The sequence below is a fragment of the Lynx rufus genome, unplaced genomic scaffold, assembly GCF_022079265.1.
Source record: "Lynx rufus isolate CCGP_SWC_20201006 ecotype Redwood Valley unplaced genomic scaffold, mLynRuf1.p SCAF_12, whole genome shotgun sequence".
NCBI lineage: Eukaryota > Metazoa > Chordata > Mammalia > Carnivora > Felidae > Lynx > Lynx rufus.
In genome coordinates, this window is record NW_025814826.1 from 39673950 (window position 1) to 39687821 (window position 13872).

A 13872-nucleotide genomic window follows, 5' to 3' on the forward strand; every position below is an offset into this window, starting at 1 on the left:
ACCAACTGAAGAGGGATCAAACATCTTTTAGTGGCATTTTTTTTTTTTTTTTTTTTTAGTGGCATGATCTACTTACCTATGGGGAATACTAGGCAGGCTGGAATTTTTTTTTTTTTAATTTTTTTTCAACGTTTATTTATTTTTGGGACAGAGAGAGTCAGAGCATGAACGGGGGAGGGGCAGAGAGAGAGGGAGACACAGAATCAGAAACAGGCTCCAGGCTCTGAGCCATCAGCCCAGAGCCTGACGCGGGGCTCGAACTCCCGGAACGCGAGATCGTGACCTGGCTGAAGTCGGACGCTTAACCGACTGCGCCACCCAGGCGCCCCTGGAATTTATTAAGTAAAGTGAATATTATACAATCTCTCACTACACAGAGAAGAATTCTAAATTATTTACTTCATCTAAAGGGTATGTTTTGTCTTACAGTATACTATTATTTGCAGTTAGTATCATCAGACTAGTTAATCTTGATTTTAAAACTTCCAGAAACTTGGTTTTGAGTATATTTAAAGCATCCAAAGCTTATTTCAAGAATAACTTGTTCACTTTTTATGGGCAGATCTACAAACTACTGAAATATATGCATTATAGGAAAGTATAAAATTGAAAGTGATGGGCCTACAGTTAGAATTATAGATAAAATATAATTTATTTGACAATACAATGACAAACAGAATAATGAATTTTGCATTTCTTATTTTTGAAATGGTGCAAGATTTTAGAAATTTGTCTCTAAATTAAATATGCTAGATTAACACAGAGTCAGGTTTTTTTTAATAGCTATTCACAAATTTCTCAGGCATAAAATTGTTTAAATGCTTTATGATTTCCATGAAGATCACTCTAAAGTTGCCATGTTTTCCCCATTAATGTTGCTCATTCCGTTTAATTTGGGATGACTATAATATTTAAGGCAGAATGTATAGAAGATGCCTAGGATGGTAATAAGGGATATTTGCAATTACTAAGGTCTTTCTAAGTGCCAACCCCTGTGTAGGTGGCTTGAAATATATTTTACTCATTATAATAATTGTGAAATAAGTACTATTATTATCATCATATTTATAGAATAAGATAGGGGCTAAGTATCTTACCCAGAGTCATCTCAAAGAACATAAAAGAAAATGAGGTAAGTTCTACAGGAAAGGTATCAATTATTGATGCATCATTTCTTTTTATTAACACTGGAGAAAGTTCTCTTTGAATATGGCATACAGTACAGCATAGCTCGTTTTGTGCTTCACAGATGCAGCTTTTTTTGTTTTTACAACGCAAAGTTTGTGGCAACCCTGTGCTGAGCAAGTCTATTGGCGCCATTTTTCCAACAGCATTTGCTCAGTGTCTCTTAGTCACCTTTTGGTAATTCTTAACATGTCAAACTTTTTTATTATTACTGTATTTGTTATCATCATCTGTGATTGGTGATCTTTGATGTTAACTATTGTAATTGTTCTGGGGTGCCACAAACCCCACCCATACAAGATGAACTTAATTAATAGGAAGGCATCTTAAAGGCTGAGAAAGGCCAAAAGCTAGGCCTCTTGCCCCAAATGGTTAGCCAAGTTGTGAATGCAAAGGAAAAGTTCTTGAAGGAAATTAAAAGTGGTATTCAAGTGAACATACCAGTGATAAGAAAGCAAAGCAACCTTAACTGATAGAAAGTTTTAATGGTATGGATAGAAGATGAAACCGGCCTCAGCATTCCCTGAAGCCAAAGCCTAGGGAGACTCTTAACTCTCTGCAATTCTTTGAAGGCTGAGAGAGGTAAAGAAGCTGTAGAAGAAAAGTCTGAAGGTAGCAGAGCTTGGTTCATGAGGTTGTTTCATAGGTACCTTAGTCATCTGTGTGTTTTCTTTAGAAAAATGTCTGTTCAGGTCCTCTGCCCAGTTTTTAAAACATTAGTTTTTTGGTGTTGGGTTCTAGGAGCTCTTTATATATTTTGGATATCAATCCCTTATTGGATATATCATTTACAAATATCTTCTCCAACTCAGTAAGTGACCTTTCATTTTGCTGATGATTTCCTTTGCCATGCAAAAGATTTTTAGTTTGATGTACTCCCAATTGTTTACTTTTGCTATTGTTTCTCTTGCCTGAGGAGACAGATTGAGAAAAATATTGCTAAGGCTGATACATAAGCCTTTACTGCCTATGTTTTCTTTTGGGAGTTAAATGGCTTCAGATCTTATATTTACATGTTTAATTAATTTTGAGTTTTTTGTGTATGGTGTAAAAAAAATGGTCTAGTTTCATTCTTTTACAATGTAGTTTTCCCAGCACCATTTATTAATTTTCCCCATTGTATAGAGAATATACATATTCCCCATTTGTCATATAATTTGTCATGTATTAATTGACAAGATCAGCTTGGGTTTATTTCTGGATTCTCTATTCTGTTCTACTAATTTATGTATCTATTTTTGTGCCAGTACCATACTGTTTTGATTACTATGGCTTTGTGTAGTATAGTTTGAAATCTGGGATTGTGACACCTCTAACTTTGTTCTTTCTCAAGAATACCTGGGCTATTAGTAGTATTTTGTGAATCATACAAATTTCAGGATTTTTTTGTTCTAGTTCTGTAAGAAAAATGCTATTGGTACTTTGATAGGCATTTCACTGAATATCTAGATTACTTTGAGTATTATGGACATTTTAACAATCTAAATTCTTCCAATCTATAAGCATGGTGTATATTTCCATTTCTTTGTGTTTTCTTCAATTTCTTTCATCAGTGTTCTATAGTTTTTAGAGTACAGGTCTTTCACCTCTTTAGTTACATTTATTCCTAGGTATTTTATTATTTTGGTGAGAGTTTTACCTTTTTTTTTTTAATTGAAGTACAGTTTAACATCTAATGTTCTATTAGCTTGAGGTGAACAACATAGTGACTTAACAAGTCTTTATGTTATGCTATGTCTACCACAAGTGTGGCTACCATCTGTCACCATACAGTGTTATTACAATAGCATGGACTATATTCCTTATACCTGTACCTTCCATCCCCATGATTTATTCTTTTCATAACTAGACCTGTTTCTTCCACCCCCTTTCACCTATTTTGGCCACCCCTCCCCTTTTCACCAGTTTGTTCTCTGTATTTACAGATCTGGTTTTGCTTTTTACTTATTATATATTATATAATCTACATATAAACAAAATCGTATGGTATTTGTTTTTCTCTGTCTGACTTACTTCACATACCCTCTACCAATGTCCATCCACATTGTCAAAAAATGGCAAAATTTCATCCTTTTTCTAAGATTTTTTTAAGTTTATTTAGTGAAAGAGCAAGCAAGGGAGTGGTGGCAGAGAGAAGGGGAGAGTGAGAATCCCAAGCAGGCTCCACACTGTCAGTGCAGAGCCTGATGCAGGACTTGAATTCATGAACCATGAAATCATGACCTGAGACAAGGTTGGATGCTCAACTGAGCCACCTAGGCACCTTTTTAAAAGTTTTTTTTATTTTAGAGAGAGACCACAAGTGGGGAAAGAGGGGAAAAGGGAGAGGAAGAGAATCTTAAGCAGACTACATGTTCAGCACGAAGTTCAATTTCACAATCTTGGAATCATGACCTGAGCTGAAATCAAGAGGTGGACGCTCAACCAACTGAGCAACTCAGGTACCCCCAAGATTTCAAGATTTCACCCTTTTTTATAGCTGAGAAATATTCCAGTGTGTGTGTGTGTGTGTGTGTATTCACATACCACATCTTCTTTGTCCATTCTTCTATCGATGGACACTTGGGTTGCTTTCGTATCTTGGCTATTGTAAAAAATAATGCAATGAACATAGCGGTGCATTTATCTTTTTGAATTAGTGTTTTTGCTTTCTCTGGGTAAATATCAGTAGTGGAATTACTAACTTTTACTTCTTCTTTATCAATTTGGATGACTTTTTCTTTCTTTTGCTTGTCTGACTGCTGCAGCTAGAATTCTCAGTACTAATAAAAGTGGCAAGAGTGGGCATCCTTGTCTTATTCCTGATCTTAAAGGAAAATTTTCAGTTTGAGTATGTTAGCTGTGGCCCTGTCATATATGACATTTACTCTGTTATGTTCCCTCTATACCTAACTTCATTGAAATTTTTTATCATGAATGGATGCTAAATTTTGTCAACAGCTTTTTCTGCATCTATTAAGATGATCTTAGCATTCTTATTCTTCATTTTGTTGATATGGTTTATCTCATGTTGACAGATTTGTAGATAATAAGCCATTCTTGCATTTCTGGAATAAATCCCACTTGATCATGGTGAATGATCCTTTTAAGGCATTGTTCAATTTGATTTGCTAATATTTTGTTGAGGATTTTTGCAGCTATATTCATCAGAGATATTGGTCTAATTTTCTTTAAGGGTCTTTGCCTGGTTTTGGTATCAGGGTAATGTTAGCCTTATGGAATGAAATTTGTAAACATTCCTTCCTCTTCTATAATTTGGAAGTTTGCGAAGAGTAGGTATTACTTTTTCTTTAAATTTTTGGTAGATTTTACCTTTTGAAGCCATCCATTCCTGGACTTTGGTTTTTTGGTTAATGATTCAATTTCACTACTAGTTATTAGTCTGTTCAGATTTTTTTCTTTCTGATTCAATCTTGGAAGATTGTATATTTCTAAGAATTTACCATTTGCTAGGTTATTCAATTTGTTGGCAAATAATTTTTTGCCATCGTCTCAGTCCTTTCTATCTCTGTGGTGTCAGTTTTAACTTCTCTTTAATTTCAGATTATTTGAGTCCTCTTTTTTTTTCTTGATGACTTTGGCTAAAGGTTTATCAATTTTATCTTTTCAAAGAACGAGCTTTTTGTTTCATTGGTCTTTTTTTTATTCTCTATTTTAATTGTTTCTGCTCTATTCTTTATTACTTTCCTTCTACTAACTTTGGGCTTTTTCTTTTTCTTGTTCTTTTAGTTGTAAGGTGAGATTGTTTGATATTTTTCTTGTTTCCTGAGATAGGCCTGTATCACTATAAACATCTCCCTTAGAACAGCTTTTCCTGCATCCCAAAGATTTTGAACCATTGTGTTTCTATTTTCATTTCACACAAAGTACTTATTAATTCAAAGGGGAAGATGATAACTTGGGAGCAGGGAAACCAGGTGAATACCACCCAATTAAATTTCATGCCATAATAGTACGGAAAATTGCCATGAAGTTCTCCTTCATGTTAGACACTAAAAAGGAAATGTCATTTATGTGGTATTCCTGGCAAAAATGTAGCCAGTGAGTCTGATCTTGAGGAAATATTGGAGACAGTCCATAAAAGGTACAAAATAAAGTCAACAACATAAAGACTGGGTAACTGGATGTTCCAAATTAAAGGAAACTAAAGAGACATCACAACTAAGTGCAATAGGTTTCCAAATCAGGGAAAAAAAATTGCTATGAACTATGTTAGATAAAAGTATTATATCAAAGTTAAATTTCCTGACTTGTATTGTGCTTATATAAGAAAATGCCTTCATCTTTAGTGCACATGTGAGATATTAGGGATGAAGGGACATGGCATGTGCAACTGTTCCTATATATTTTAGCAAAACGGAGGTAGAAAAACAAAGAAAAAATAAATGTGACAAAATGTTAATAAGTGCTAAAATCTAAGTGAAGGATATTTTTTTTTTCAACGTTTATTTATTTTTGGGACAGAGAGAGACAGAGCATGAACGGGGGAGGGGCAGAGAGAGAGGGAGACACAGAATCGGAAACAGGCTCCAGGCTCTGAGCCATCAGCCCAGAGCCCGACGCGGGGCTCGAACTCCCGGACCGCGAGATCGTGACCTGGCTGAAGTCGGACGCTTAACCGACTGCGCCACCCAGGCGCCCCATAAGTGAAGGATATTTTTATGGGCTAAGCTGTATCCCTCCCAAAGTCATATGTTTAAGTCCTAACCCCACAGTACCTCAGAATGTGATGTATTTGGAGACAGAACCTTTAAAAGGGTAAACTGAGTCATTAGGGTGCGTCTTAATCCAATATGACTGGTGTTATAAGACATTAGGAAACAAACACATGCAGGGGGAGGACCATGTGAAGACTAAGGAAGACAGCTATCTACAAGCCAAGGAGAGAGGCTTCAGAACAATCTAAACATGCTAACACCAAGATCTCTGACTTCTAGCCTCCAGAATTGAGAGACTATAAATTTCCATTGTTTAAGTCACTCAGTCTGTGGTACTTTGTTATGGTGGCCATAGTAGCAAAATTGTATAGCTTAAATTTTTTTGCACTATATCAAATTTGACCAAGTATTAGAAATTGATACCCCAGGGAATGTAAGAACATAAAGGGATCCTGAGACCAAAAAGCTTGAGAACCATAGGCTTAGATACTTTTTATCTAAATAGTATTTCCTTTCTAAATGTATTTCTAAATACATTCTTTCTAAATGTATTTCCTTCCTCTGAACTTCTGATCTCATCCTTAATATCTTTTGGAAAGAATTAGTGTATCAGATACTTGCCTTTTGTACTAGCTTTCATAATGACATTAACTTAAAAGAATTATTTCCTCTTTGCAACTCCTCTGCTTCCAGTCTTGATGGCTTTATTTATCTATAAGTTGCAAATACTTTTTTCAGCTATTTTAATTTTCTGTTTTAAGCAGTATATGATGAGTACCATCTCAACTGATCTTAGAAACTCACTGTAATTTAATTTTTAAAAATATCCTATCACCTTTTGATTGCTCAAGCCTGTTTAATTTGATCACTACAGATTACTACAAACCACATATGTAATTTTGAATTTTCTAGTAGTCACATTAAAAATAAAAACAGGAAAAAGGAGTCTTAGTAATATATTTATTTAACCAAACATATAAAAACTATTATCTCATAAAAATTCATATAAAAGTGTTAACGTATTTTATATTTTTTATTCTAAGACTGCAAAATCTGGTTGTGTATTTCACACTCATAGTACATCTCAATTCAGACAAGCTACAATTTCAAATGCTCAATAACTACCAGGTGGCCAGGGGCTAATATTTTGTATAGTACAGATCTAGAGAGAAGCAAAAATAACTCATCAACTGTATTTGAATTCTGACTTGAGTTTTACTCAAGTGACCACATCTTATTACTTTCCTTTCTCAAATTTAAAATTTAGTATTTCTCTTTTATTGTGCTGCTGCATATATTCCTTCCCTATTTTATTTTCAAAATGCTAAATTCTAACCCTGATTCCCATTTCTTTCAGGGAACTTCTATTTTGAAAAATCGGTCATTTACAATATAGAGTTCTGACCTTTTTTTCTTACAGTATTGTTTCCTAAAACTATAAGGACATATACTGACCTTTCCATGTACAGCCAAAGTCATGAAAAATGAAATCAAGAGAGAACTTGGAGTAAACACTGCAGAAAGAAGTACAAATTGTTGATAAAGTACTATTTGATTCCTAGAATGGATGTAGCAGTGAACATCTGAAATATTATAGCCTCCTTTGTTTCCTTCTTCCAATGACAAGCCAACTGGTACCCCCCTGGGTACACCAAGAAACTACACATTTGACCAACTACCACCATAAGGGCATTGCACTAACAGAATGAAACCTAACCCAAGTCTTTCTGTGAAAAAGGCTTATTTGCTTGGCCTGGAACCTCAGCCCCAGACTTTTAATTTAATATACAGGGGCTTACTGAGATACTCTTGGAGACGGAGACCAGCGGGCATTATTGCACTATCCCTCTGCATTCTTCCAGAGTGCCAGGATCCCCCGGAAAGATACTTGTACATTTTCTTGGCACCCTGATTTTCATGGCTGCCACCCAGGGGACACGTCTAGTTTACCTGGTTCTGGCAGACAGTGGGACTTCTGGTTATGACTATATATTTTGCATACCTTAAAAGCTGTTGCCTGAGGCTTCCAATCAGTCTGAATGTAGGTGCTGACTGAGATCCTCCCCTTAGGGACACTGACAGTTCTTGGTATACCCCTAAATGCTAGGAGCCACTAAAAGTAAAATAGGCTGCTTGGAATATCAAAAAAGTTTGAGAGAAAACCAAGAGGTAGGGAAGAGCTGAACAATAAGGTTCACTTCCTACAATAGATCATTCCTTCAAGACCTGGAAAGTTGGCTGTTTTACCTAAGGCAGAGAAACCAATACAGTGAGGAAAATGAAGAAACAGGAATATGTTGCAAAGAGGAAAGAACAAGATAAGACCTCAGAAAGAGATCTTAATGAAATGGAGGTAAGTGGTTTGTTTACCCAATGAAGAGATCAAAACAGCAGTCATAAAGATATTCACTAAGCACAGAAGTATGGATAAACAAAGGGAAAACCTGGGGAAGGAAGGGAAGGTTCAGGAAGCCCAGAAGGTTGGGCTCCAGAAAGTTTGAAGTAATATCAGCTCAAAAAGACCTACACCAAGACATGTCATGTTTAAAATGTCAAAAGTTAAAGACAAGGATAGAATCTTGAAAGCAGGAAAAGAAAAACAACTTGTTATGTATAAGGGACCGCCACCACCCCACCACAACTATCAGCAGTTTTTTTCAGCAGAAACTTTGCAGGCCAGAAAGCTGTAGCATGATACACTCAAAGTGCTGAAGGAAAAAACACCTCCAACCAAGAATACTCTACCTGGCAAAGATATCATTCAGAATGGCAGGAGAAACAGTTTTCCAGAGAAGCAAAAGGTGAAGGAATTCATCAGTCCTAGACTGGCCCTATAAGAAATGTCAAGGGACTTCTTTAAGCTGAACAAAAAGGATGCCAAATAGTAACAGAAAACCATATGGAAATATAAACCTCACTGGTAAAGGTAAATGCACAATAACTTTCAAAATCTAATGTGAAGATAGCAAGTTAATCACCTAGAAAGGTAGCATAAAAGTTAAATGACAAACGTTGCAAAAACGCAACTACAGTAATTTATTATGGGATACACAAGATAAAAAAATATAAATTGTGACATCAAAAACATAAAATGTTTCAGGGAGTAAAAATGTATAGCTTTAAAATGCATTCAGACTTAAGCTGTTATCAACATAAAACAAATGGTTATAAATCTAAGCTTTTAAATATAAACCTCATTGGGGCACCTGGGTGGCTCAGTTGGTTAGGTGTCTGACTCTTGATTTTGGCTCAGGTCATGATCTCAGCACACAGCCTCTCCTTGGGATTCTCTCTCTGCCCCTCCCCTGCTCGTGCACATGCTCTCTCCCTCTCAAAATAAATAAATAAACTGAAAAAAAAATGTAAACTTCATGATAACCATTAAGCAAAAACCTACAGTAGATACAAAAAAGATAAAGGAGTTTAAGCATACCACTATAGAAAATCATCAAATCACAAAGGAAGACAGAGAAGGAATAGAAAAACTACAAAACAGCCAGAAAATTAAGTAGCAAAATGGCAATAAGTACACACCTATCGATAATTAATCTGAATGTAAATAGATTAAATTCTCAATACATAGAGTGACTGAAAGAAAAAAATAAGACCCATCTATATGCTGCCTAGAAGAGACTCCCTTCAGAAGTAAAAACACACAAAGTTGAAAGTGAAGAGACTGCAAAAGATATTCCATTCAGTGGAAAACAAAAGAAAGCTGGGGCAAGCTATACTTACATCAGACAACAGACTTGAAAGCAAAGAATGTAATAAGAGGCAAATCATTAAATAATGATAAAAAGGTCACTCTAACAAGAGAATATAACATTTGTAAATATTTACGACACCAACACAGGAGCACCTAAATATATAAATTTGCTTTACTGCAGGTAAATTGCAGGGATGAGGTTTACTGCAGGGATGCAAGGAGGGTTTAATATCTGAAAATTAATGAGATATTCCACATTAACAAAATTAAGAATAAAAATTCTATGATCATGTCAATACATGCAGAAAAAAGCATTTGACAAAATTCAACATTTACAAAAACTCTCAAAAAGTGGGTACAGAGGGAATATAACATAATAAATGCCATAATATGACAAGCCCACAGCTAATATCAAACTCAACAGTGAAAAGCTAAAAGCTTTTCCTCTAAGATCATCAACAAGAAAAGGATGCCCACTCTTACCACTTTTATTCAACATAGTATTGGAAGTCCTAAGCAGGGCAATTAGGTAGGAAAAAGAAATAAAAAGGCATCCAAATCAGAAAGGAAGAAGTAAAACTATCACTATTTGCAGATGATGTGACATTATACAGAAAACCCTAAAGACTCTACTAAAAAAATGATTACAATTAATAAATTCAGTAAAGTTGCAGGATATAAAGGTAATACACAAAATGCTGTTGTGTTTCTATATATCAGTTACATACGTACAGTATACATACATACTGCTGGAAAGAGAAATCAACAAAACAATCTCATTAACAATTTCATCAAAAAGAATAAAATAGGGATACATTTAACCAAGGAGGTGAATAACTTCTAAACTGAAAACTGTTAAAACTCCAATGAAAGAAACTGAAGACAAAAATAAATGGGAAGATATTCCACATTTATTTATTGGAAAAAATTGTTAAAATGTCCATATTACCAAAGCAATCTACAGAGTCAATAAAACTATCAAAATTCTACATGGCACTTTTCCAAGAAACAGAACAAAATCCAAAAATTTGTGTGGAACCAGAAAATATCCCAAATGGCCAAAGCAATCTTAAAAAACGTTTCCTAAGTTCAAACTATACTACAAAGCTATAGTAATCAAAACAGTATAGTACTGGTATAAAAATAGACACAGAGTCCTGGGGCATCTGGGTGGCTCAGACAGTTAAGCATATGACTTTTGATTTTGGCTCAGGTCATAATCTCATTGTTTGTGGGATCGAGCCCTGCATAGTACAGAGCCTGCTTCGGATTCTCTCTCTCCCTCTCTCTCTCTGCCCCTCCCCTGCTCATTCTCTCCCCCCCCCCCAAAATAAGTAAATATTTAAAAAAGTAAAAAATAAGAAATAGACACAGAGTCCAAAGGAACAGAGAGCCCAGAAGTAAACCTATCCATACATGGTCAATTTATGATAAAGGAGCCAAGAATATACAATGGGGGAAAGGACAGTCTTTTCAACAAATGGTTTTGGGAAAACTGGATAGCCACATGCAAAAAAACAAAACTGGACCACTATCTTTATATCATACACAAAAACGCACTCAAATGGATTAAAAAGTTGAACATAAGGCCTGAAATTCCTAGAATAAAACAGAGCCCGTGAACATCTTGACTTCAGTCTTGGCAATGGTATTCTGGAACAAAAGCAACAGAAGCAAAAGTAACAAGTGGGACTATTTCAAACTAAAAATCTTAACAGCAAAGGAAATGGTCAACAAAATGAAAACGCAACCTACTGAATGGGAAAAAAAATATTTGTAAATTATATATCTGGATAAGGGGTTAACATCCAAAATTTATAAAGAACTCCTGTAACTAAATAGCAAAAAATAATGCAATTAAAAAAAATGATTAGAGAAACTAAACAGACCTTTTTCCAAAGAAGACCTAAATATGGTCAACTTGTACATATATGAAAAGGTGCTCAACAACAGTAAGCATCAAGAAACGTAAATCAGGGGTTCCTGGGTGGCTCAGCTGGTTAAGCATACAACTCTTGATTTCGGGTCAGGTCATGATTTCATGGTCATGAGACCGAGCCCCATGTTGGGCTCCATGATGGGCATGAAACCTGCTTAAGATTCTCTCTCCCTTCCTCTACATCTCATATCTGATGGTGGCTGGGGGATGGATTAAGGGTGTCAAAGGCATAATCTTCCATTTATTATAAATAAGTATAGGGGATTATAATTTATAGCATGATGACTATTAGTTAATACTGTACTTAATATATGAAATTGTTAACAGAGTAGACCTTAAACGTTCTCATTATATGAGAAATAATTTATAGGTATGTATGGTGAGAAAATTTAATTAGACTTATTATGTGGTCATCTTGCAATATATACAAACAGCAAATCATTGGTGTCATCTTGCAATATATACAAACAGCAAATCATTGGAGTTAAACCAGCAATTAACACTGAACTGTGACTAAACAGTTTGAGTATGTGCAAAATGCTGGAAATGTTTTATCAAACATTGTCTCTAAAAACTATGGTACAATGAGGGATTATATGTACATTTCTTAACTTTCTGATGACAGAACCTACTTATAAGAGAAATCTATCATGCATGCTCTTTAGGAACACATTTTATGAAGAAGTAAGGTCACACAAGTCAGTCAGAAACACCAAAATAAATAAATGAAAAAATTCTTCACAAAAGAAATAGTCAAAGGTAATATCATGAAATAGTCAACAGTCAACAGCAAAAAAAACCAGACTAAAAATCCTGTATCTTGCACACCAATTAGTAAAGATCAAACATAAAAACAAAAGGACAGGTAAAGATGCAATGAAATCGGTAATAACTGCAAACATTATTAATGAGAATATACAGTGGAAATCGACTTGTCAGAGTCTTAGTCCAGGACTCATTAATTTGACTTCTGTAACTCTATTAGATAAAACCCCTGAATACAGAAATGGCTTTACGTAAGAAGGGATTCTTAAAAAATAGCATATAAATAATGCAATTGGAAAAAATTTACTGAAGATACATACTATAATCTCTAGGACAACCACTACATATACATACACACATGAACACCAACAATAACATTGTATAGTATTACCTAGCTGTTAAACCAGGTGAGAACATAAAGAAATATGTCATAATTTCAAATGAAAAAATGAGGTTATTATAAATTAGTTGTAACCACATATAAAAACCTAAACAGAAAAAAGCTTACCACAAGATATCAAATATGCAACAGTACCAAAATAAGGCAACAGTGTTTCATTAGGGATGGTGATATAAACTGCCACTTCATGAAGTAATGAGTTTTAGATGATAGCCACCCAACCCCAAACACCAAATATTATAAAACAGTCAACAGTAAAAAACAAACCAAAAACAAAAACAGACTAAAAATCCTGTATCTTGCACACCAATTTGTAAAGATCAAACAAAAAGTTCAAGGGTTTTCTTGTCATTTACTTTGCTGTTCAGCTTTGCAATCAAGCCAGGTTTGCAAATTATATATGTGGCCAGTTAATTATTATCTCCTATAACTTGTACTTATTCATAAATTTTTAGAAATATGAATGATCAAAAACTTACCACATGAGTAGTTTTTAATGTAATGCCATCAAATCTGCATAAACTGGAGCTCTCTTCAAAGAAAATATCACATTCTTCTAACTCTTGAGCATTACAAGGAGGTTTCTCTTTATCTGGATTTGGATTCTTAGGCCAGAAAACAAAATAAACAAACCATCAACAATAAGAGAATGGGTTTCTTCATACTTAAAATATCAAGATTACAACAGTAATTAAAAACTAAATTTCAGACCCATGATTGATAAATCCTAATCAACAAAACCCAGAAATGACAGAATGATGAAATCACCACAAAGACATTAAAACAGTTATTACAAAATCAAGGATGTACAGAAAAATACATATATGTTGAGAGAGGTATGGAAGATATAAAAAAAGAACCAAACTGAACTGCAAATATGAGAATATAATATCTGAAGTGGAAAGCAAAAAAAGATGGGATTGACAGCTAATGAGACACGGCAGAAGACCTGTGAGCTTGAAACACAGCAAGAGAGTCTATCTAAAATGAAACACAGAGAGGACAAAAAATAAAAACACAACTGCAATGACCTGTGGAACAAATATCAAATGGTGTAACACATGGGTAACTAGAAGAGGGCACGAAGAATGGAAAAACAAAATTGAAGAAATGGTCATTAAATGATGAAAACTGTAACTCTATAAACTGAAGAAGGTCAAAGAAACATCTAAAAAACCCACTGCAAATCACATTATAATGAAATTGCTGCAAACTAGTA

General features: G+C 34.7%; 1 protein-coding gene across 1 annotated transcript in view; it reads right to left on the minus strand.

Annotated features, from left to right (window-relative positions):
* The window catches only part of NUDCD1 (NudC domain containing 1), a 74789-nt gene that overhangs the window by 11990 nt on the left and 48927 nt on the right, over window positions 1–13872 (minus strand). Inside the window, exon 8 of the mRNA XM_047074115.1 lies at window positions 13133–13258. Within this exon, the coding sequence (XP_046930071.1) occupies window positions 13133–13258 (126 nt within the window). The remainder of the gene's footprint in view (window positions 1–13132; window positions 13259–13872) is intronic.